General features: G+C 37.6%; 1 protein-coding gene across 3 annotated transcripts in view; it reads left to right on the top strand.

Annotated features, from left to right (window-relative positions):
- gtf2ird1 (GTF2I repeat domain containing 1) overlaps positions 1-21,058 on the top strand; it is a 37,961-nt gene extending 16,903 nt beyond the window's left edge. For 2 of the 3 annotated variants that reach the window (XM_067608842.1, XM_067608843.1), the window contains exons 10-27: positions 700-725; positions 2,194-2,320; positions 2,867-2,910; positions 3,196-3,276; positions 4,536-4,670; positions 7,372-7,425; positions 9,696-9,776; positions 10,886-11,069; positions 11,233-11,294; positions 13,487-13,558; positions 13,771-14,038; positions 15,518-15,546; positions 15,668-15,715; positions 15,812-15,889; positions 18,145-18,337; positions 18,735-18,772; positions 18,875-18,984; positions 20,091-21,058. In XM_067608842.1, the coding sequence (XP_067464943.1) occupies positions 700-725; positions 2,194-2,320; positions 2,867-2,910; positions 3,196-3,276; positions 4,536-4,670; positions 7,372-7,425; positions 9,696-9,776; positions 10,886-11,069; positions 11,233-11,294; positions 13,487-13,558; positions 13,771-14,038; positions 15,518-15,546; positions 15,668-15,715; positions 15,812-15,889; positions 18,145-18,337; positions 18,735-18,772; positions 18,875-18,984; positions 20,091-20,159 (1,699 nt within the window). In that variant the 3' untranslated portion in view covers positions 20,160-21,058. The remainder of the gene's footprint in view (positions 1-699; positions 726-2,193; positions 2,321-2,866; positions 2,911-3,195; positions 3,277-4,535; positions 4,671-7,371; positions 7,426-9,695; positions 9,777-10,885; positions 11,070-11,232; positions 11,295-13,486; positions 13,559-13,770; positions 14,039-15,517; positions 15,547-15,667; positions 15,716-15,811; positions 15,890-18,144; positions 18,338-18,734; positions 18,773-18,874; positions 18,985-20,090) is intronic. The other variant, XM_067608845.1, reaches the window with a different exon arrangement.
- Positions 21,059-23,920: the final 2,862 nt, after the last annotated feature.

Raw genomic sequence — 23,920 nt, 5'->3', positions numbered from 1 at the left:
CCACTATCAGATTAAACTTTAATTCGCCTCGGGGGACTCACAGTCTGCACAGCAATGCAACATCCTCTGTCCTTATACCATGGTTTTACTCCAGTAGTGGTAAATTACTGATAACAGCAACGTTGTGTCTCAATTTGCTGTTTTGTGGTTATGAGCGCTGTGTAATGGCTGCAGATTATTAGTGTTGTTGCTGCAATGACCCCAAAAATATAGAATTAGGTCATTTGTCTTTAATAAATGAGGAAGTGAATTAACAGAAGCCTTCTTCAGTAGTTTGAAGTTTCATTAACTCTATTTCAAACCGTTTTACAAATAGATGTAAATAAACAAGGCTTAAAGAAACAGTTGTCTCTAAAGATTAATTACGATCGCCACTGAAGAGGAACGTCCCGGTGGCAGACGGAGAAGTAGCGTGTGCCGGAGGGAGGGAGGGAGGGAGGAAGCAGTCCAGAAGTATCTAATTGACATCCACACAGTTATTTTTAGTCGTAGGAATTCAATGATAACGAAGGAATGACTCTATTACTTGATTGTTTGACTGAGGCCGATTGTTTAAAGAGGAGTTAATATCCTTAAAGAGCTCTTAATGATGTTTTCCTCCACATGTACAGTGTTTGCATCATGATTTCTGCCTTGAGAGCTAAAATGGTCTTTGAATTCAGTGACTAATGGCCTATTTTCCCCTTTTTTTTATTCCAGAATGTTTGATGAAAGGATTTTCACTGGTAAGAGTGTGATTAATTTTGTTTTGTTTTAATACTGTTCTCTCATGCATACGAGCTGTGATGTGGCCTCGCTAATAAGAAGCTGCTGTTCTTTCTTTCTTCTCACACCAGGAATAATATCTCATATGTGATAGAGAGATATATATATATGTACATACACATACATTAGTATGAGTATTTTATCTTATAAATACTGTAGCACCTTGAGTTTCACTATGAATGAAAAGTGCCATACAAATTAAATGTATTATTATTATTATTATTATTATTATTATTTCCTTTTCTAGCATGACTGTTATGCCTTTTTATCTTTACAATCTAAATTCAGCTTGCATAGTAGATTATATAATAAGTAGCAATAAACTGAAGTATTATCTGTAAAGCGAAAACAAAGCATAAAAAATGCTTTTTCCAGTGTATTAGGTACGCCTAGCTAAACTAATGCAGTCTAATACAACAGCCCTGCAGTACATACTACTTTTATGAAGATTATGTTCAAGCTCTTTTAGAAAGGAGTTAGTGATATTAAGTATATATTCATCGATATAAATGTTTATGTTTGCATGGTTTTGTGTTCTTATACTGATAAAGATCTGAAATGAACTGGGTTGGACAAAATATTAGAAACATCTCACATTATAATGTAATACAAATCTGCAGCAGCACACACTACATCCTACAAAACAGCCATCAAGTTCAATCAACATCTCTCTAAAAGGCCTCTACATAAATATCAATATCAAAATTTTCACAATGTGACCGCTGCCACAAGTCATATCTACAAACTAACCAATCGGAGATGACAAAGAAAACACCGGTCAATGCCAATATTGTAAACACTCATAGTCATATACAAAAAACAGCTTTCTGCATTTTCTAAACATGAGATGGATGGGTGATGTGTCGATAATGTGTCTGTATTTTATTTTCTGTTGACATAAAAAAAAAGTTCAACAATTTACCAAGCGTTCATCTCACAATTTCACGTGCATTAAAACTGATATTATACAGTCTGACACAGATTGCAACCAAGATTCAATTAGATCCATCTCACACAGTGTGACATGCAATGAACCTGTAATATTGTTATCACACAGTTTTTAGGGATGTTAAAATAGTTTTAATAATGATTGATTATACCTTGGGCTGTATTGGACCGCCTTACTTTAGCTAGATGGAACTAATGGCATCTGAGAGCATGAGGCAATAATTGTTTATGATAATCAATCTTTTCAAAAGGAACTTTAGGTAAAATGTAATTACTTATAGGAGTCCATGCGTGCTTAGTGTGGAACTATAGCCAAGCTTTTAGCTGTATAATATTTGTCAGAATCTTTACAATTAATTACAATAACCGACTAACAGAAAACCGCTCTGTCAAGACTTTATTTATATATTTACGCCCCACAGATGTTCTTCGCTAATGGGATGCGGTGTTTGTTTATCTTCTGTGCCTTGTTTGTTGAAGCTGCTGGCAAGATTGCAAGAGAGGAGGGCAAGCATGACCTGGGCTCCACGCCTGAAGACAGCTTCCCTGACAATCTGAGCATCCCGCCCACCACGGCCGAGCTGGTCAGCAATCCTCACAGCAGCAGGTCAGAACACATCCCACACAGAAATTTAGCATTACCTCACAGACTGTGATTTATAATTTGGAAATATGAGATAGCTACATGCAGCCGAGTTGTATTATATTTATTTATAACCGGCATTATTCATGACCAAATTAAACAGTTTAAATATACTGCTTTACAGAATTTATCATTTAAATTGCTACAGTGATACTAGCTGTGAAAAGCATAATTCTGATTTGACCTAATTATGGATGCTTTTTTCTTTTTTTTTTATATCCCCTGTAGTAAGCCTATTGTTTGTCTTTGGTGGAGAACAGTACAATGTCTATGCAATAGATTAGTTCATATGACAAGGATGCATTTCTAGAAAATTATCTACACCTTAAAACTTAAGACAGTAGCCTGTTGGTGCTTGTTTTACTTGTTTAGTCAAATGAAACAAAATAAAAGAGGGCAGCTGACCTAAAACATGCCAGAAAAAACAGATTCCACTTGAACTCAGTGTATTTTTTCAGAAGCTGTATTGTAATTTCTTACCCGCCCGTGTTTCCTTTCCTGATTTTACAGATCAACAAGTGCATGCGTGAGTCCCTTGGCTGACTGCGAGGCAGGTATGTGCAAATAAAAGCGTTGCTGCATCATAGTAAACTTTTTATTATGGTATTTTCTGCCTGAAGTAACAAAAGATTCAAGCTCTGAGTATCAGATGAAGGTTTTAAAGCAATGAGTTGGAAGTCTTTTAAAGATTGAAATTGAAGACACTTCCCATCGTGTTTTGCAGTCCAGTCAGTGCAAACACTTTCTATCACCTACTTAAATCTGTTTAACACAAGCATAAAACACAGTGCAACACGCTGATGGGAACTCAGGCAGAATGAACTATTCAATCCCCCCAGGTCCTTCAGGAGATTGCATTCCTTTGAAAAGGATTAAAACCGAGCCTCCGGATGGGGAGATTATTCAAGTCACAGTGCCAGGTAAGTGAGCACACGCACGGCAACCTTTAGCAGATAAACACAATATCCAGGGATGCCATGTTCATACATTGTCACTGTTTATATCACAGGTCTGTGATGTAGTGTCACAAGATGTAAGACTATTAGACCTATTGTTCATCCATTGCTGTCCGTTCCTCAGGCTACACCATCTAACTTTGCTTAATCATATTGTTCGGTAACCAAAAACTACACACTGTGATAGCAGTAAACTGAACAATGTACGCTCATGTTTACCAACCTAGAGAGGAAAAAATGAATCGCTAGTGAGTTCCTTTCTCTGCTTGGAGGGTCTGCTCGTTGCCTTTGAGAAGAAAGTTTGGTCTTTGCTATTAAATTTCGATTTGTGGGCCACATAACCGCAGCGTCTGTGGTTAGATTCTGGTCACTGCCCTTTGTTGCATGTCTTACCCCTCTCTCCACCCGTTTCCTGTCTCTCTTTGCACTTTCAGCTGTCGAATGACGGCAAAGATGCAGGAAAAAAAACTTCGTTCTCCTTTCTGGCAGTGGTGATACCTGACACCCAATTTATTTTGAACTGCAATTAGCAAGAATAGGATACAGTCCAAGATGCTTCCCATTGCAAAATCTAAAAAAGCGATTTCTCATTATAATGGCCCAATCTGTAATTGGCTCATTACTGCCCCCCTGTGGCCAATTGGTAAAAAAATAAATAAATAAAAACCTGCGTTTTGTAGCAATTACAATACCAGAGCGAACATCATTTTTTATTTTAAATGTGAGCCATTTTATAATTGTATTAATTTATAATTGCTCTTTGTTCATGCTTTAAGGGAAGAATATTTTTTCGTTCATGTATGGCAACCAATGACGTCAGGTACATTGCGATTAGCTCTGGTAATCACAGTCCAGAACCAACTAATCCAGAATGAAGCGAAGAAGACGCCACATTCAAAAACATACTTGTACAGGCCTTTTAACTAAAATGTATAAATTGTAACTTTTATAATTTACTGGAAGTGTGAAACTGTATGTTTCACTTTGGCAAGATTTAAGACTTTAAGGATGAGGACTAACTGATTGGTTTGGCAAATGAATGTTTGCAGAGCACAGCTGCTTCCCTAAACTCAAACAAAGCTAGTCTTGGCTTTGTCTAAAACTTATGTCATTAGTGATACAGGAAATACCACCAGAAACATCTAAACCAATACAGAAAATATCAGCAACCTGAAAGTAAAACCTGTAAAAAGCTTGTGAAAAACTAACATTTGTGTCTCCAGATGCTGGTACCAGTGGGGAGGAGCCCAGCGAGTCTGTGGCTGAGCCTGTCGCGGCAGCAGCGTGTCCCGCCACAGCCTCGCCCTCTGCCCCCTCCGCTCCCTCGGCTCCCCACCACCCGATGGAAAACCACGCAGGTAACCTCAGCCTCGTCAGCCCCCTGCCTCCATTTCATCTACCTCCTTCTCACTGCAGCTCCTGGAATGCCAGCTCCACCCAACACCCCACAGCCACCCCGGTGCCACCCAGCGCCCACCACCACCACCACCTAACACTTTGTCCGTTTTTCAGGGAGCTAAATAAGCTGCCACACGTATGAAACCGCTTTTCTCAGATACTTTATCCTCCACTCTCCCACTTCCCTACAACCAAACCTTAAGAATCTCCACTCCCCAACTCTGACCCACTGTAGCTCCTCTCTCTCCCCCCCCCCCAAGTCTTACAAAGACTAGCTCTCATCTGTGAAAGGTGCCATGTATCAGCTGCAGCAATTCGACTGAATCTGTCGTTTTGAGTCTCTTATTCTTGTGTGTAAACTGAAAATTCAGACTGATGCATCGTGCACATTTCCAGATTTTGAGTTATACTGTCCTCTAGTCCTGCTGCCCAGAACAATTAGAGTTAGTCACTGTCTTAGACAAACCAAACCGTTCCTCGAAAATCCCGCTGAGACCCCCACAAATCCTACTTCCATCTAACACTGAACTGTCCATAGACTGAAACAACTCTCACCTTTTAAACCATAGATGACTAGAGTAAGGATACCAAGAACATTTGCGTAGACTACACTCTCTTTGCAAACTTCATCGGCCTCATTTATCAAATGACTCATTAAAAATGGTTTACAGTCATTTTTTTTTTTGTAATTAAGCTTTCTAGAAGACTGGAAAAGACGCTAATTTTTTATGGGCTAAAAAGCTTATTTAAGGAAGCTCTTGCACTGACTAGTAATGTTACGGAGTTAATTAAAAGAACTCTTGGCAAAAAAAAAAGAAATGCATGAAATTAATTTAAATCATAAGTGAGGCCGTTTTTTGTTTTTTTTTACATTTGAAGGAAGTACTGTAACAATACTACAGAGAATGGAAAGTCTACTCAATGTGATCTTGGGCTTAGCATACAATGCTTTCAGGAGGCGTTTTGTTTTATTTTGTTGATTTGATTGTGCTTTGTTTAAGTTTTCTTTTCTTTCACAAATGACCTCTAAAGGAAAGAATACGAAGGTAAGTGCAGCAAATGTCAATAATTTAGTATTATTTGCCGTTACAAGCTCTTTGATACATTTGTTGGTATTCTGACTTGTTTGTTGTAAAATAAGTAAATTTGTAAAGTAAACTACATATGAGATTTTAGAGAACTATAAGTGCTGAATACTCCATCATGCCTCTTGTTTCACATGTAAGTATGGCTGCAGTGTGGGATGATGTGGACTGCCTAACTGTCCAAATTAAATACATTTCAGTGACTCTGTATGTGTAGATGATTGTATATGTGAGGATGTTCCGCTGAAGCAGACAGCCTTTCCAGACAACAGAATAAATGGAGTCTTGTCATTTCCATTTTACTGCCCAGTGGCTCCTAATTCAGACATTTCTTTTGTTTCTTGCATGACTTAACATTAACGTGATGCCACAAAACAAAGACTATCTTACACACGGATTATTTGTTCACTAAAAGCCCCGAGAATCGTTAAATGTATAAACATGGATATTTGTAATTCTACTCTGGAGCATTTATGTATTAGGATTACCTAAAAGTATGCCCCAGTACATGATCAAATGTGTAAGCTAGAGGCTGTTACAAGCTTTGTCACAGTGCTGCAAAAAAACATAGATTAGGGACAAAAAAATCATCGCACGATATTCATTTCCTACTGAATGTCTGTAAGATATTTATGTGGTTTAAAATGGTTTGAAATGGGTCACGGCTCACCAGTTTTCATCAGGATTTATGGTGATTTTCAGGTCTGAATAAATATTTCAAATAATAATTGTCATCAAGTGTGAGCTGTGAAAGTCTCTGAACATCTACATAGTCACAGGAAGATCTTTTAGCATTTTTTTTTTTTTTCAAGCATTTTAACATCAGAATATTACCATGCAACCATACTAACTTTGTCAGGTTTATAATGTAGAATTCTTGCATTATTTTGCAATAAGACAAGGTGATATGGTTGAAGTTAATATCACAATTTTATATTATATACAGTATATACAGTATTACAATAAAGAAGTTATCAGCAAACTCACATATAAAATGTTCAAAATGATATTCAGTGCAACTGTATTCCACTGTCACATCACAAAAAATTCAATTCAACTCAATTAAACTTAAATTTTAAAATTCATTTTGTTATTTTTTCAATACAATTTGCTTTGAATCATTTACTCGATCAACTTTTGTAAAACCAAAAAGCAACGTGATATGATCATATTGTCACCAAGGACGACAGATGACACTATAGAATAACTGCAGCCCTGTAGCGTTAACATGCTTTGTCCATCTCCTTCATATACAGGGAGTACACATAAGCTTTGAAATAAACAGTTTACGCTTTACAACTGTAATAATTACTGCAAAACTATGTTGGTAATGCTGCAGTCAACATAGGACCAAACAGGAGTTGCCACAGTATTATCTTTAGTCTTACGCTGAGTCTTGAAATGTTTTCCTCGAACACAGTAAACTGTAAACATTAACCATTAACAACTCAGGCTTTGTCTTTTACCTTTTTACTTGAATAACACCACATAACACATCTTTGTATTCTTTTGTTGTATAAATGTTTGAAAGCAGCTGTGTGGTTTCCCTTCCTCATGTTCTTCTTGCTTCTTCCAGTTGAAGCTTTGTCACCGAACGCTGCCCCTCAGAGCATCAGAAGATCCTCTGAAGGTAAAGAGGCCTCTGATACGAATGATTTATTTAAGATGTTCTGCTAAATCCAGTGCATTTTGCTTTTTCTATCACTCTGTGCAACTTATTATCTTGTTGGAAAGGCAGACAGTCTCCTAGGCAACACACTTACAAATCCTCCACCTATAGACCTAGCTACATAAAAACTTCTTTATATGTCCCACATGAAGGTCTTTATATGTCCCACATGAAGGTCTTTATATGTCCCACATGAAGGTCTTTATGTCCCACATGAAGGTCTTTATATGTCCCACATAAAGGTCTTTATGTCCCACATGAAGGTCTTTATATGTCCCACATGAAGGTCTTTATATGTCCCACATGAAGGTCTTTATATCCCACATGAAGGTCTTTATGTCCCACATGAAGGTCTTTATATGTCCCACATGACGGTCTTTATATGTCCCACATGAAGGTCTTTATGTCCCACATGAAGATCTTTATATGTCCCACATGAAGGTCTTTATGTCCCACATGAAGGTCTTTATATGTCCCACATGAAGATCTTTATATGTCCCACATGAAGGTCTTTATGTCCCACATGAAGGTCTTTATATGTCCCACATGAAGGTCTTTATATCCCACATGAAGGTCTTTATGTCCCACATGAAGGTCTTTATATGTCCCACATGAAGGTCTTTATGTCCCACATGAAGGTCTTTATGTCCCACATGAAGGTCTTTATATGTCCCACATGAAGGTCTTTATGTCCCACATGAAGGTCTTTATATGTCCCACATGAAGGTCTTTATATGTCCCACATGAAGGTCTTTATGTCCCACATGAAGGTCTTTATATGTTCCACATGAAGGTCTTTATATGTCCCACATGAAGGTCTTTATGTCCCACATGAAGGTCTTTATGTCCCACATGAAGGTCTTTATATGTTTCACATGAAGGTCTTTATATGTCCCACATGAAGATCTTTATATGTCCCACATGAAGGTCTTTATGTCCCACATGAAGGTCTTTATATGTCCCACATGAAGGTCTTTATATCCCACATGAAGGTCTTTATGTCCCACATGAAGGTCTTTATATGTCCCACATGAAGGTCTTTATATCCCACATGAAGGTCTTTATGTCCCACATGAAGGTCTTTATATGTCCCACATGAAGGTCTTTATATCCCACATGAAGGTCTTTATGTCCCACATGAAGGTCTTTATATGTCCCACATGAAGGTCTTTATGTCCCACATGAAGGTCTTTATATGTCCCACATGAAGGTCTTTATGTCCCACATGAAGGTCTTTATATGTCCCACATGAAGGTCTTTATATGTCCCACATGAAGGTCTTTATGTCCCACATGAAGGTCTTTATATGTTCCACATGAAGGTCTTTATATGTCCCACATGAAGGTCTTTATATGTCCCACATGAAGGTCTTTATGTCCCACATGAAGGTCTTTATATGTTTCACATGAAGGTCTTTATATGTCCCACATGAAGATCTTTATATGTCCCACATGAAGGTCTTTATGTCCCACATGAAGGTCTTTATATGTCCCACATGAAGGTCTTTATATCCCACATGAAGGTCTTTATGTCCCACATGAAGGTCTTTATATGTCCCACATGAAGGTCTTTATATGTCCCACATGAAGGTCTTTATATGTCCCACATGAAGGTCTTTATATGTTCCACATGAAGGTCTTTATATGTCCCACATGAAGGTCTTTATATGTCCCACATGAAGGTTATTTTCATTGCCTCAAAAGTAATTCTTTGATACTTGCATATGAGGTGATGAATTTTACATTAAATCGGGTTTTCTTTTACCTCTAAGTTTCAGAATTTAGTAACAGAGAGATCACAGAAAATGAAAAAATGATATCATTTGGATTTTCTTAAATCTCGCTCACACCGTTTACTATGAAGTCAGCTTGTGCTTATGACAGTTTTACAACTGATATTGTTTACTTGAGATGCAGAGCACTTACTTTGTGGCTTTTACATCTACTTCAAGAAATATTTTCTACTTTGTTTTTCAACTCCATTTTTGCACCTTCACCATTCTTCTCTCCTACATCTATTTGTTATGGTCTCTGGTGATTAATATACCGCACAGTCAGTTTGTCATGACCAGTTCCGCGTAGGGCAGGTGGAATTTATCAAAATAAAGTTGGCGAGGGGGAGAAATAGTAATGTTCACAGGTGGGAAGTCTCCCTCTAACCTAGCTGCCCCCGTGTAATAATTCTCTTCCGATGTTGTAAATGTTTTGACGTTTCCGTTTCTTTGACTTCAGCAGGGAGTCTGGTGGAGGACATTGGTGAGATGATTCTTCAGCTTCGGAGACAAGTTGAAAGCCTTTTCAGCATTAAATACGGTGAGCTACCTGTAGCGGCAGAGCTTAACCCTCATTCACACGAGGGCAGGACGAAATGTCAAGCCTATTTATTTTGCTCTTCTACATGTACACACCATTTATCCAATGTACAGCTGGGGAAAAGTTTCAAGCTTTTAAAGTCTATTTGAATATTAATATTGTAACATTAAAGTTTTTTAATAATTGAACATAGCAGAATTAGTCTGCTCAGTGTGGGGCCGAAATGTAGGGCATGAAAAAGATTAATCTGTATTTCACGTCACAGGAGTTAAATTGAGAAGGCACCAAGCATTAGTGTTTTTGCCTGCTCTAATTACTGTGTGAAGGAAGCGGCTCATGAGCGACATCAAACTACTGCAACAGTGAACAGTGGTGCCTGTGCACAAATATAAGTCTCTAACTAAATAAGACGGCAGCCATGTTTTCTGCTTGTATTAGCAAGCTAGTAGCTTTATGTAGACAAAATATTGTAAGTTTTTGTTTGGATGTTGACTCTGATTAGTGAGCTTACTCATCTCTAATATAAAATATGATTGTATTTTTTAAGCCAGGATAGTGGATACTATAAATGGACATGAGGGATGAGAGGAGTGAGGGCTCTGCTGAAGTCCTGATAGTATTGGTATAATGTTTACTGGTAACCAATGAAAACAGATAAAAGTCGTATTTTACCTAAAAGATAATTATGATTTATTACAACTTGGGTCTTATTTTCTTAGTTTTGGCTATCGTTTCCATCGGTTATAATAACATTGTACTCAACAAAGTAACTGCTGAGATCTAGTTGCTACAAAGAAATCAAATGGGGCAAAAAACAGTAAAATGTAACATGAGAGCAGCTAAAGTGTAGATAATAATCCCTCTTTTCAAAAGAAAACTGTTTGGGTAATAATTTTACCATTATCCTTTGCTTTCTCATCTTATGTTGTCATGTCCTTAGATCTGAGCAATTGACTTTATTCCGTACAATATTATTACTGACATGAATGATGACCAAACCTGCTAAAACAAGATCCAAATTGTAATAAACTGGAATCATTCTTAAATAACATATCATCACAGATCATATTTGGACACATTCAGTGTAATAACCATCTCCTCGTCCTCAGCTGATGCTCTGGGCCTCCCTGAACCAGGCAAGGTACCCTACTCCAAGTTCCAGATGTATCCAGAGGATCTGTACGTCACCGGGCTGCCAGAGGGAATCTCCCTCCGAAGGCCCAACTGTTTCGGAGCGGCCAAGTTGCGCAAGATCCTGGCTGCTAGCAGTCAGATCCAGTTTGTCATCAAAAGGTGAAAGCACATAAAGGAGGTGTTAAAGTTTACTGTACATTATTTCACATGCTCATTACCTCCTTTATTAATACTTTGCTATCCAATACTTTCATATTATGTTTAGAGATTAATTCACTTCTGCTTTGTAAATACTGTAGTAATACTTATTGTTTGTCTCCAGGCCTGAGCTGTTGACTGAGCAAGTAAAACAAGAGATGCCTTCCATCCCCGTCTGTGATGCAGGTATGTCCGAGATGTTTCGCATGTATCCATAATGTATTTTAGAGCTGCAACAATTAATCAATTAATGAATTAATTTAATGAATTAATGAAAAGTTACCTGCGGGGTGCCTCAAGGCTCTGTACTGGGACCCAAACAGTTTATACTGTATATAAATGACATCTGTAAGGTGTCTGAATTATTAAAGTTTGTATTATTTGCAGATGATACCGATATATTTTGCTCTGGGAAACACATGAAACAAATTCTTGGGAGTAATCAAAAGAGAAATGAAAATTTTAAAGAAATGGTTTGACATTAATAACTTATTAAATCAATTCTACTCTTAAAATCACAATCAATGATGAAGAGTGTATGAGAGGAAATTCTTGGGAGTGATAATAGATGATAAACTCTGTTGGAAACCACACATAGTTCTCTCTCTCTCTCACATATAAAACCAACACAAATCCAATTTTCATTCTACAGGATTAAACCATAAGAATTGTACATCAAACGGATTATTATGAACCAATCAATGCACTATTCATTAATTCCCATGTTTTACAATTCAGTGATCTGATTGACTTTAAAACTGCAAATTATGTACAAAATAAAAAATAATTTCCTGACAGAGAGAGTCATTATGGACAAATATAAAGAAGAGATGTATAACTGTTAAAAGGGTTCATTTATGGTATAACTGTGACAGGGAATTAAGTGTGTAGTACAAAACAACATCAAAAATAACAAATATAAAACTGAGGTATGAACATGATGGTGAATGAAATGTTTGATTTTATAATTTGGGACTATTGTTTTGTGTTGTTTGTTTTTCATATGAGGTAAAAAGGGTCGGCATAAAAAGCTAAAGCTTTAGCCTGCACCTTTTCAGTCAATAATGTTTCTTTCTTTCTTTGATTTAATTTATAACTTATCTATGAATATATTCATTATTTTGTAACACTGTTAAAATAAGGACTGAAAAAAAAAAGAAAAGCACAAGCAAAAATTAACATTTGCTGGTTGCAGCTTCTCAATTGTGAGGATTTCTTTGGATTTTGGAACGTTGATCAGACATTTGAAGTCGCCACCATGGGGTCTTAGAAATTATAACAGGCGTATTCACTATTTTCTGACATTTTATAGACAAATCAATATAATTTAGAGAATTAATCGATAATAAAAATAATCGTTTAGTATTTAAATGTAAATAACTGAAGAAAATGTCTGCCTCTGTATGTATTTTTCCCTTTAAGCAAGATAAATAATTTAGTTAAAATTCAGCCCCTACATTAAGGCTTTGTTCAGCGAATAAAGCACTAAAACATCAAAATAACATCAGGAGGCCATGTTTTTCACGCTGTGCAATAAATGAGATGTTTACCTTAAAGCGTCTTTGTGCCTGAATTTGTAATTTTGCATTTACGATTTTAGTCCCATTATCTTGCCTACAAGAGGCATTTGTGATTTAGATTATACAAGTTGGAACTGTGACCAATTTACTAAGAAGTTTCAATAGCAACCCCCGCTGAAGTGTTGTTCTGCATAAAAGATCACAAAGAGTTTGTGTGTTTGTAACGGCTTCTGTTTTAGCCGTCATGATGCTTTGTGGGTCTGAGCTGTGAATCTCAGTGGATCCCTGCTTGTAGTTTCTTGCTCTTTCTGAAGGTTTGAACCAATTTATCCTCTTGTTGGAGGTCAAGAAACTGAATTTATTGCCTTCACTGTATCTGAATTTATGTTTTCTTGAACAGTAACATCATTTAATATTCTGCACATGAGCAAGTTTTTCATTCTACTGGACACGCAGCGTACTGTACGTTTCAGAAAGACCTAATCCTTTAGCCATTCCACATATTCAAATATTTAAAGCTTTGAAGCCAAAGTAGTATCTTTGCATTCAGCAGGGAGGCTGTATGCAGAAAATTCCACCATCTGGAAGCTCATAATGCAGGTTTAAGATGCTATTTGCACTGTCCTCTGCATGCTTGAAATTATGAGGTCGAATCCAGTTCATGCACTATTTTTAAAACAGCTCTTATAAAGGAAAAATAAAGTCCTCGCAGGGATTTCCTGCAGCTATCTCTTCCTTTTTATTTGTGACAAAGCTCAGCTGCTGGAACGAGGAGGAACTTACTTAATGTTTGTTGTTTTCAGTAAATCTTAAGAGACGACAAAAACAAAGATTAAACCTTTAAATGTTTTTCCAAAGAGCTGGCCTCCAAGGATGCAGCACCAATAACAGAGGACACTGCAGCTATATCCAAGAGACCTGGATTCTCAGGTATGTCGGGTTCCAATTTTCACTTTCTGTCACCGCTTTGAGTCATGGATTTGATGCTGTTGGTTGTTAAAACATAAATCAGCTTTGGGTGTTGACAGTTATCACCTTTCTTCTATAACAAAACTGTGAAAAAGTCTGAATAACTGCAGCAGACTCAGACAAAAAAAACGGATATTTAAAAAGATGACACTTGTTTTTTGTCTTGTCTCCAGAATGTTTGGAGTCCAAGTTGTCCAGGATCGACCTGGCCAACACGCTGCGAGAGCAGGTCCAAGACCTGTTCAACAGGAAGTATGGGGAGGCATTGGGCATCAAGTACCCAGTCCAAGTGCCTTACAAGAGGATCAAGAACAACCCGGACTCAGTCATCATCGAGGGCCTTCCACCCGGCATCCCCTTCAGGAAGCCATGCACCTTCGGCTCCCAGAACCTGGAGAGGATCCTGGCGGTCGCCGACAAAATCAACTTCACCATCACCAGGTGAGGAACCAGTTACAGGTCACATGATCATTTCAACCACAGTTTCCTATTTTTCTGTCCCTCTCATACAGGAAGTCATGTTTCATTCATGCAAAGAGCATGACTTATCATAATTAGTTTCACGTTATAAAACGAGCCGTCCAAGTCGCAGAATCTGCTTGATTGACAGTCGTTTCATAATAACCATTTACAACAGGCCTTTTTCCCTGCAGACATTTTTGACTTGTCATTGTAGGAAAAGCACAGGTGTTACTAATAACATTAACAATGGCTCTGTTCAGGCCGTGAGTCCCAGTAAGCCATGGCAGTGTGACAGTATGTGCAATACCAAGACTGTGACATGTGAAAATGTCTCCAGTGAAAAAGGCCCACAGCTATGATGTACTGTATAGTGCACAGTTAAAATAAACCACTGCACATGGTTTAGCAATAGTCAAATTCTTCAGAACTCAAAGATATTAATTATTATTCATTTAAAATTATATAAAACAGAGAAAAGTAACTAATTAATTTTTGAGAACCTGGAAGTGCGTTCTTTGCGTGATAAATTACTTGTTGAATTAATCAGTGAGACAAATTGTTGTTGATTAATTCCGGGGTCGGGTCTGAATCGAGAAAAGAAATTAGAGAAATAAAGAAATGTCCTTTAAAAACTTCCAGGATCTCCATAGAAACACATTAATAGTTTCTTGCTTTGCACCAAATGCTGCAGTGGCTGCTTGACATTAGAAAGCAGCCACCTTTCTATATCTTGTAGAAAATGATTATTATTATATCTACAAATTTAATTAGAACGTCTCAACAACTTTGATATCAGGTTACTGTTTTACATAAGCTGTGACTCAGCTAAGGCTCGAACAGAACACCTCAGCTCTGATATTGTGATTGAGCTTCACTGTGCAGAATTTGACACTAGAAGGATGTTTTCACGTTAATCTGCTGAAGAGGGAAAGTTTCTCTGCCCTCACCTTAAATCTGAGTGAAAGGCGAGTACCTACGAGCAGGATTTGTGACATCACGACAAGTTTGGAGCCAATTGTGGTCCAGTATTCAACTTAAATGTGATGTGGAAACTTGAAACTTCTGAGAATGGACTTTTCAATGAAGTAGGAAACATCTTGTGTCCAGCAGTTCGACTTTTTAAATATTATACCAATATAAATATATTTATGTATTCATAGATTCAGGATTTTTAATGAGGGAGAAGAAGGAAATGTCATTTTAAGGATTTGTTTTGCTGGATAATTGAACTTTTTTATGGAAAAATCACATCGGACACAAATTATTATTCCAAGAATAGTATTTGTATGTGTTCAAACATGTCTAGAGGAAACATACAACCACTCAGACAGCTGTCAAGTTTCAATCATGTATGCTGAGATATATATAATATATAATAGTTTACTATATTATAATAATGTTTGTCAAATCTGTTAAACCTTTGCCATGACTTTAAAAAGACATGTTTGTTCTTTGCAGACCTTTCCAAGGACTCATTCCAAAACCAGGTACGAGCAGAATTTGATTTCTCATCATAAAGTCTGATTGATGAACCGTAATCTCACACTGACAACTATTATTAATGTCGGATCGTTAAAGTATTATATTATTCATCATTTTTATTATCAGCACCTCGACGGGTCACTTTACTGAAGAAGGCCTACGCCTCCATAAGTGGTGAGTTGAAAACGCTTTTATAGCATCCGAGATTCTGCTGCTGTTGCTTTACTTTATCTTGAATCCTGTCACTAACTGAGTCTCTTCACCCGACAGATGATGATGATATAAACCGCATGGGGGAGAAAGTTGTCCTTCGGGAGCAAGTCAAGGAACTGTTTAACAAGAAATACGGTAAATAGACTCGGGTGGGTTCTCGTGTGATGCATCAACTGGAGGTTTTCTTATATTGAATTTGAGCAGCTTCCATTGAGTTTTTTAAAGTTGCTCTCCTCTCAAAAATGTGTTTTGCTGATTGTTACTGCAGCTGGATGTTTGAGCTTCACTGTACAGATCGATGTATGTGCAGAGTTTGACACCAGAAGAAGAAGTTTTCTCATTCATCTGCTGAAGGAGGAGTGTTTCTTCGCGCTAACTGAAAATCTGAGTCCTGATTTGTGACATCACGACTAATTTCAGAGCCAATCGTGGTCTAAGTAATCAACTTATGCGGAAACTTGAAGCCTCCAGTGCGCATACGCTGAGAATTGACATTTCAGTAAAGTAGGAGACATCTATATCTATATCATCTATCATGGTTCAGGATTTGTTATGAAGGAGAAGGAGGAGATGACTTTTTAAAGGATTATAACGAGATGATTGAACTTTCTTTTGTGGAAAAAACATATTTTCAAAGTAGAGTGTTATATATACATCAGTAAACACGTCTGGAGGAGATCCTCAAAGACCGGGGACAATGACCCTCATGCAAGAACCACTCGTACCCACAGATTTGTTCTTAAGTGGAACATACAAGTGATTTTAAGAGAACTTGTCGCATTCATAAGATTTCTCTTAGGTACAACATTATAACGCCTACAGCCTAAGTTTACTGAGGAGTTCAACAACCTTTTTTTTTTTATTATTTTTATTATTTGCATGGTTGCCTGGAGAACTATCACACTCCAACAGCTGCTTCAGCATAAAAGTTGCTGTCCAGGGAAACATCCCTCCATGACATTTTAACACCCACACCTACTACATCCAGTCCGTCTTCATAACTGTCGCTTCGACTTGGCCGTTTCACATTTTAGTCATGGACAGTTTTGCTATAACGAGGAGTTTTTGGCATGTAACCTCACGTCAGACCTTTCCCTCATTATTTCGATGACAGCACAGCTCCGTGATAACACTGTGGACAGCTGTACTTCCCCTGACATTTGCTCTGTTTTTCGTGTGCTGAGCCACACTGTGAAATTCCTCTTTTTACTCTCAGGTAATATATTTGTTAATGACTCTCGTCTGACCGGCATCGAATCGTTCATTTATTTAAACGTGTGGTTTGCATGCAGCGTGCAGCCGTCACTCTTTTCCTAAATTCATCTTCAAACGATGCAGAAGAAGGAGTTTGCCTTTTTAAAGCTATTTCAGGGGGCATGTTGATTATGCTAATGATCAAATTTCATAAAGGAGCAGCTACTTGTGATTAGGTGGCATTCATCAACTCGGCGTGTTTGTCACCCTTTACATACTGATCGTATTCTGACCCTTCACAGCATCTCCTCATAATTAGTCTCTATACCAAACTTTTTTGAACCACAAATCTACATTTCATTTCGTCAAGCTCCCTCATCAGTCATTAATAAACGGGTGGTTAATCCTTAATTAAGATTTCAAAGAGCAGAGTGAGTCTATTCTTTAGGTTTCACACTGTTAGTTCACGGAGAAGAAAAAGATTCAAACGGGAGAACGTAACAGCCACTCGAAGTGCAATTAACTTCATTGAATGTGAAGAATGCAGCAACATTTTTGAATGGTGATTATTGAGTCGATGTGGGTCAAATATAGTCCAGAACACCCTCCATGTACAAAAAAACGTGCTGAAATGTTTCCATTTTTATGTATTCTGCATCACTTGAAGAAAAAGTCAGGTTAAAAGAAAAGGTGAAGGGTGTTATTACTGCTCTCACATGTAAAAAATGGGTCAAATCTGACTTGTAACTTTATGTAAGGGAAGAGGTTTAGGATAAGAAAACAAAAAAGTAGGCGCTTTGTGTTGCTGCAGGTCCAGAGGGGTTAAAATATATTTAACACAGAATTGAATATCATTGTGTGTTTGCACTGAACAGTAGTATAATTATCCCTCTGTATGCTGTATCAGACACTCAGCAGCACGCATTGTCATGAGAATAATTAGTTTTACATATTCAGCTCTTTTTTTTTTTTTTCCTCAGGCTTTCTAGCAAAAGCGTTTACTTCACACAGTTCAAACCCATCATTTTCCAGTTGAAGTAATGAGTTCACCTCTTTTATTTATTTGAACATTTCTATGTATTTTGAAGTAAGGTAAAGAAAAATAACAAGCATCTAATCTGTTTCTCCTCTTGTTAGCAGCTCTTCGCAGGTGATTTTTGTGTCGCTTGACCACTTTGTCGTGTTTGTGCGTTCAGGTGAGGCTCTGGGTTTGGACCGCTCCGTCGTGGTCCCGTACAAGCTGATCCGTGGCAGTCCAGAGTCTGTAGAAGTCAGCGGTCTTCCAGACGATATTCCCTTCCGAAACCCCAACACTTACGACATTGTGTGCCTGGAGAAAATCCTTCAAGCCGCAGATAAAATAACATTCAACATCAAGAGCCAGCTACAGTGAGTGTGGAGACACCTGAATATTCAGCAGCCTGTTTGCTTTCACTGTGCTGTATATTTCTGCAGGAATTTAGGGGTTTTTGCCTCTTGGTAGTTAAGCTCATTATGATTTATTTATGCTCGGGGTTTATATCCAGCCTCTGAGATGTCAGAGAATAAATCTTCCTCAGCAGCGGATGTAAATAATACAGAATACTGAACGATATTTTGACATTGAAGCAGTTAAGCTATAATGAAAGAATGGAGGCAAAGAATTAAGTCATGTAAAATTTTGGCAACTTTTTTTTTTTCTTTTTTCAGGTATGAAAATAGGTTTATTTTGATTGTGTCACACCTGACATGAGCCGCCCCTCTCTCTCTCTCCCCCTCTCTCTCTCTCTCTCTCTCTGTCACACAGGCCTTTTGCAGAAATCTGTAGCCAGGCTTGTAACACAGGTAGGTGTTGCCTCCTTCGGGTTCTCTATTAGAAGTAGAGCTGCGTGCTGTAAAGCCCACAGTACACACCTGAAAGTTAAACCATCTGCTTTCTCTCCTCAGTAGGAACAGACGCCTCCACCAATCGACGAAAGCGCAAGAGAGTCCAGGAGAGCAACCGAGTACCCGCCTCCTCCGACCTGGGGATATCAACCAATCAGATTCCAGTAATGGTAAGTTTTAAAAAAAAACAGGATGGGGTTCAGAGGACATCCTCACCAAACTATTCATTCAAATCCTTCAATAAGTTTGTGTGTAAAGTCCTTAATAAATTGAAAACTGTATATTGGTTGCTACAGTAGGAAACATCTGTAATACCATCTTATCAAAAGCAACCAATGTGTACTTGTGTTAACAGGAAGTCACTGTAGCGTCACAAACTGTAGCATAACTTCCAAAAATACATTTTAAGGGATGCATATTATGTATAAAACTTAATAAATGAAGGTCTAACTTTGCTTTAATCATATATGAAAACATGGAGAAATGTGTATGTTTCAGCGTCAGTAGTATTCATGTAGTTCAGAGTGACTGGATGAAATATCTGATTAAGCTAACGTAACTGTTAGCTTAATGTTCATTAAATTCATTAGCCATTTGAGGTATATTTGAATATCTCCCCAGCTTACATCATTATTATTTAATACATATAACAGTGTTTTGATGATGTTTCAGGTCAGATTTGTCAACTATATTTCTCATTGCCTCTTATAAACGGCTCATATTAGCAAGCTAATGTTAGTTCTGTCAGTTAGCTAGTTCAGTTAGCTACACAACAGTCTCACCAGTTAGTAGGTGTAAATATTTAGTAACAACTAACCTCTATGTGAGGGTTAGTTTGTGTCATACTCACCATTTCACTGTAATGATACGTACATATCCGCCCTGTTAACACCTGCGTTATACATAATGAAGCTATTAAAGGTTGGACTGAAGAACAGATGCTTTAAATGCTACATGAAGCCTTTTGTCCTGTGATTGTGAGAATAATTATGACTTTAAAGTCATTCAACAATTGAAATATTGAATATTAGTTGACATCAGGTTAAGTATAAATATCTAATATTTATAACTGTAGTGCAGCTTCAGAGGTCACACTTTTAGCATAATTTGGTTTGTAAATTCCATCCAGTTTAGGCTGTAATGTGTTTAACTGTAACCCCCTGAAACCTAATATTAAAACTGAGAGGCAAGGTCAACAACCTGTTTATACTAATGGAAGAAAGCTTTTTTTCCACCATTATGACTGAACTTCCTCTGTATGTGTGTGTGCCTGCAGCAGTGGCCCATGTACATGGTGGACTACAGCGGCGTGAATGTGCAGGTTCCCGGGAAAGTCAATTACTGACGGACCAACCTCGACCTCAGCAAAGGGATAAAAACGGAGGAGTGTGTCAAAGTGATATTCTATGACTCTTCCACATGCGACACTAACACTTTGTCAGAGTGCTAAGACTAAACAATCTCTCTAGAGAGTTGAAAGCTTTGAAGGCTCGAGTGTTGAGGAACAACAGAATGTATGTGGATCAAAATGTTGCAGGGCAAAAGCTTGACTTGCTTTCTGTCTCCTACATCATCATGGCAGTAATATATTGTTTTGTTTTGTTTTTTTGTTTGTTTTTTTTTTTTTTACAAAGCTGAAGACATTTCTAAAGTCATGTTATTTGCTCTTGCATTTTACAAAGTGTCCATCCACTGAGGTCATGTTGCTGGATCCTGCGTGTGGTTGCAATGTATTACTGACAAAAAAAAAAAAAAATGTCTTTGATAGCAATCTGGTTCCATAATATTCAGATATTTGTACTTTTTATTTATTATATTTATTAAAATATAACATTATGTGCAGGGATGTAAAATACAATATTCTGTTATACAGCTCCTTGAGGAACTATCACAACACTAACACTTCACCAACACTAACGCTTCTAGTCACTCAGTAACTACAGGTAACCGTTACAATCCAATTAAACAGCAGCTATGAAGTGTCTTAATTGGGCATTGGGGCGAGCGCAGGCCATCAGAAATTAAAGTTACCTGCAGTAAAAAGGAGACCTTCAGTAAACAGCCTTTTTATGTTAGCACCACATTAACAATATGTAAAATATCTCATTTAAAGTCAGCCTGAATGTATCATGTAAAGGAAAGAATGGTATGTTATTCTGCAATGACTGTCTCTGGACTAACGATATTTAATATGCTGTACCTTAACGCCAATTAGGCCTTTGAAATAAAATGTGTTGCCTTGCACTTTCATTTCGTTGGAGTTTGTTTTTTGATGTCGACATGTCAGAACCATAGGGACTCAACTTCAGACAAACTTTAGTCATTTCATCATAAAATTGGGAAACTGTATAAAATCCGACCGTTCATTCAGTAGTTCAGTCGTGACGTTGCCTTGTTGAACAACTCGGAAGATAGTTTCACTTAATGTTCTCTTGCACATATTCAAGGTTTTTGTTTTTTTAATATTTGGTTTTGAATCAATATGAGACTAAATAGCTGAAGTGAAAACAGAACGTCAAGGTCTGTTTCAGAAGTAGGAAAACCTCTAAACCCTGAAGTAAATAACTAGTCCAGCCTTGGAACATAACCTCTCTCAACAGTATGTAATGTTCTTCATCTAAACCCATGTTAATGTTCATTAATTGTTTATTTATATTGGAAACATTGGTAACACTTTAATATCAGTCCCCCTCTGTAGTAGGTATGAGCAGTATATAAACAGTTTATAAATGGTTTATAATGCACTGTAGTGTATTTTTACACAGATATAAAGACATTTTTAAGTGTTTATTAATGTCAACAATTATAACTTCTATGAAGACATTATATATTATTACATGTGCGTTTTACTATGTTGTCATTCATTATGTGTTTATACAGCTGCCTCCACATACGGGTCCACATTTTGCAACAAATACATGAATAAACACATATATCTGCCAACACCTACATTATACTGTGTTGTAGTAAATAAACATATATTAACTGTTTATATACTGTTTATAAATGCTGTTGCACTAAAGATGAAGCATGTCTTCATCTTAATTGCAGCATCTGGGCTGCTGGAGACGTATGTATGACTGATGCAGCTTCCTGGACTTCAGGCAAATCCTTAGTTAATCATCACCTGACTCACTCCACCTCCTCAATTACTAACTCAAATTACTGAGGAGGTGCTCCAACAATGGATGTATTAAAGAGGACAGCTCCAACTGGTCACCCAGTGACTCCCAACCAACTGCAATTTTGTCTTCTTAACACACTGATCATCAGTCCAGCGTGACCTAAAACCTGAGGTAATGGTATTTTTGAGATATTAAACTCATCTTTTTCGGATTCGGTGTACACCTGCAGGCTACCCTGGATTACATCATCATGACTAAACACTATGACATGAACTATCTTTCAGCTAAAGCAAGCACACTCAAATTTCACCTTTTTCTAGTTTCATCTATTGTGTCAAATGCACGCAACAGGTTGTTCGTTATCGATTATCGACTGCGTTCCCAACTTCTTAAGAGGTCACAGTGATGTTTCCAATTTGCTTGTTTTGTCTGACTAACAGATTAACGGATAGGTTTAGAGGTGACCACATGCACATCGACTTGTTTTGCTCACTGTAATCAATCGTTCCTCCTCTTCATACTGAACATTCAAAGATCCCCTTCAAATGCATTTACAATGGAAGTGATGGAGGACAAAATCCACAGCAAAAATATGTTTAAATGTTTATCTGAAGCTAATATGAAGCTCCAGCAGTCTGAGTTAATCAAATAAATGGTGAAGCATGTTTAAATTGCCGTGGGCTGAGAGGCTGCATCTCAAGAAGGAAGCCTTCGCTCTAGAAGTGGCACTCAAGGCTCGACTAAAGTTTGCTGCTGATCTCATGTACAAAGAAAAAGCCTTCTGGAGGAAATATCTGTGGTCAGATGAAACAGAAATTGAGCTATTTGGCCACAATGACCAGAAACATATTTGGAGGAGAGAAAGTGAGGCCTTTAACCCCAAGAACACCATACCTACTGTCAAGCATGGTGGTGGTAGTAGCTATTATGATCTGGGGCTGTTTTGCTGCCAGTAGAACTGCATTTAAAAGTTTATATGAAGCTTATATGATGCTTCAACAGTCTGAGTCAGTCATGTTAAGTGGATATCTGCCATATTTAGTCTTTTTAGCATCAAATTCCCTCTTTGTGTTTCCTCGGACAGTGTTTCCCTGTTGAGCTGTGGTGGAAGAACAGTAACAAAAAGAGGAACTTTGGCACTAAAAAGACGTACAGTTGAAAGATATCTACTTGATTTGACTCATCTGGACGCTGAAGCTTCAATATTAGCTTCAGATAAACTTTTAAATACATTTTTGCACAGGAGGACTGTGGATTTTGCCTCCCATCACTTACATTGTAAGTGCATTATGAAGGGATCTTCTAATGGTCAGTATGAACAGCAAGAAAAACATGTTTTAATGTCGATTTGGGCTCCTGGCTGTTGTTTTAGGACAGACATGAAAAATTGTTAACCGATGATATTCAATTCACTGTCATATAGAACAAAGGAAAACAGAAAATCCATTTGAGAAGCTGGAGCCAGAAAACGAGTATTGTTGCTTGAAAAATGACTTAACAATTATTCAATGATCAATCGTTGCAGCTCTAAATACATGATAGTCTTCAATTTCTGCTTCACCTTGTTTGGAGGTCAGGAATTGATAAGGTGCCTCTCACCGACACGATGGTTCATTAGTAACGCTGCAGTCAGCCATCGACTGAGAGCCAAGAGGCCTAATGATCACACAGAAAGGTCATACGACAGTCAAATACTATGAGGTGATTTAAGACGACCAGGAGCACGCTGGGATTTAAACATTACGATATTATCTTTGAATATTCAAGGATCACATGAGGGAATGAACTCCGTGATCAGCAGACTGAAACATCGCTGGAGCGTTCTTGGGTTAATTAGCACCTCAGCAAATGGTAAAAATGGTAAACTAATAACTCATATTTTTTACAACCACCTTCCGCAGCTGGTGGAAAACTTGAAATATTAATATATGTGAGGTCAATTTTCACTCAGACAAGTCTGAAGTCACAGATGGATCCAAGA

Source organism: Thunnus thynnus, chromosome 13, assembly GCF_963924715.1.
Source record: "Thunnus thynnus chromosome 13, fThuThy2.1, whole genome shotgun sequence".
Classification (NCBI taxonomy): Eukaryota; Metazoa; Chordata; class Actinopteri; order Scombriformes; family Scombridae; genus Thunnus; species Thunnus thynnus.
Note: the sequence above shows the minus strand (reverse complement) of the source record. Positions and strands in the feature narration are given on the sequence as shown.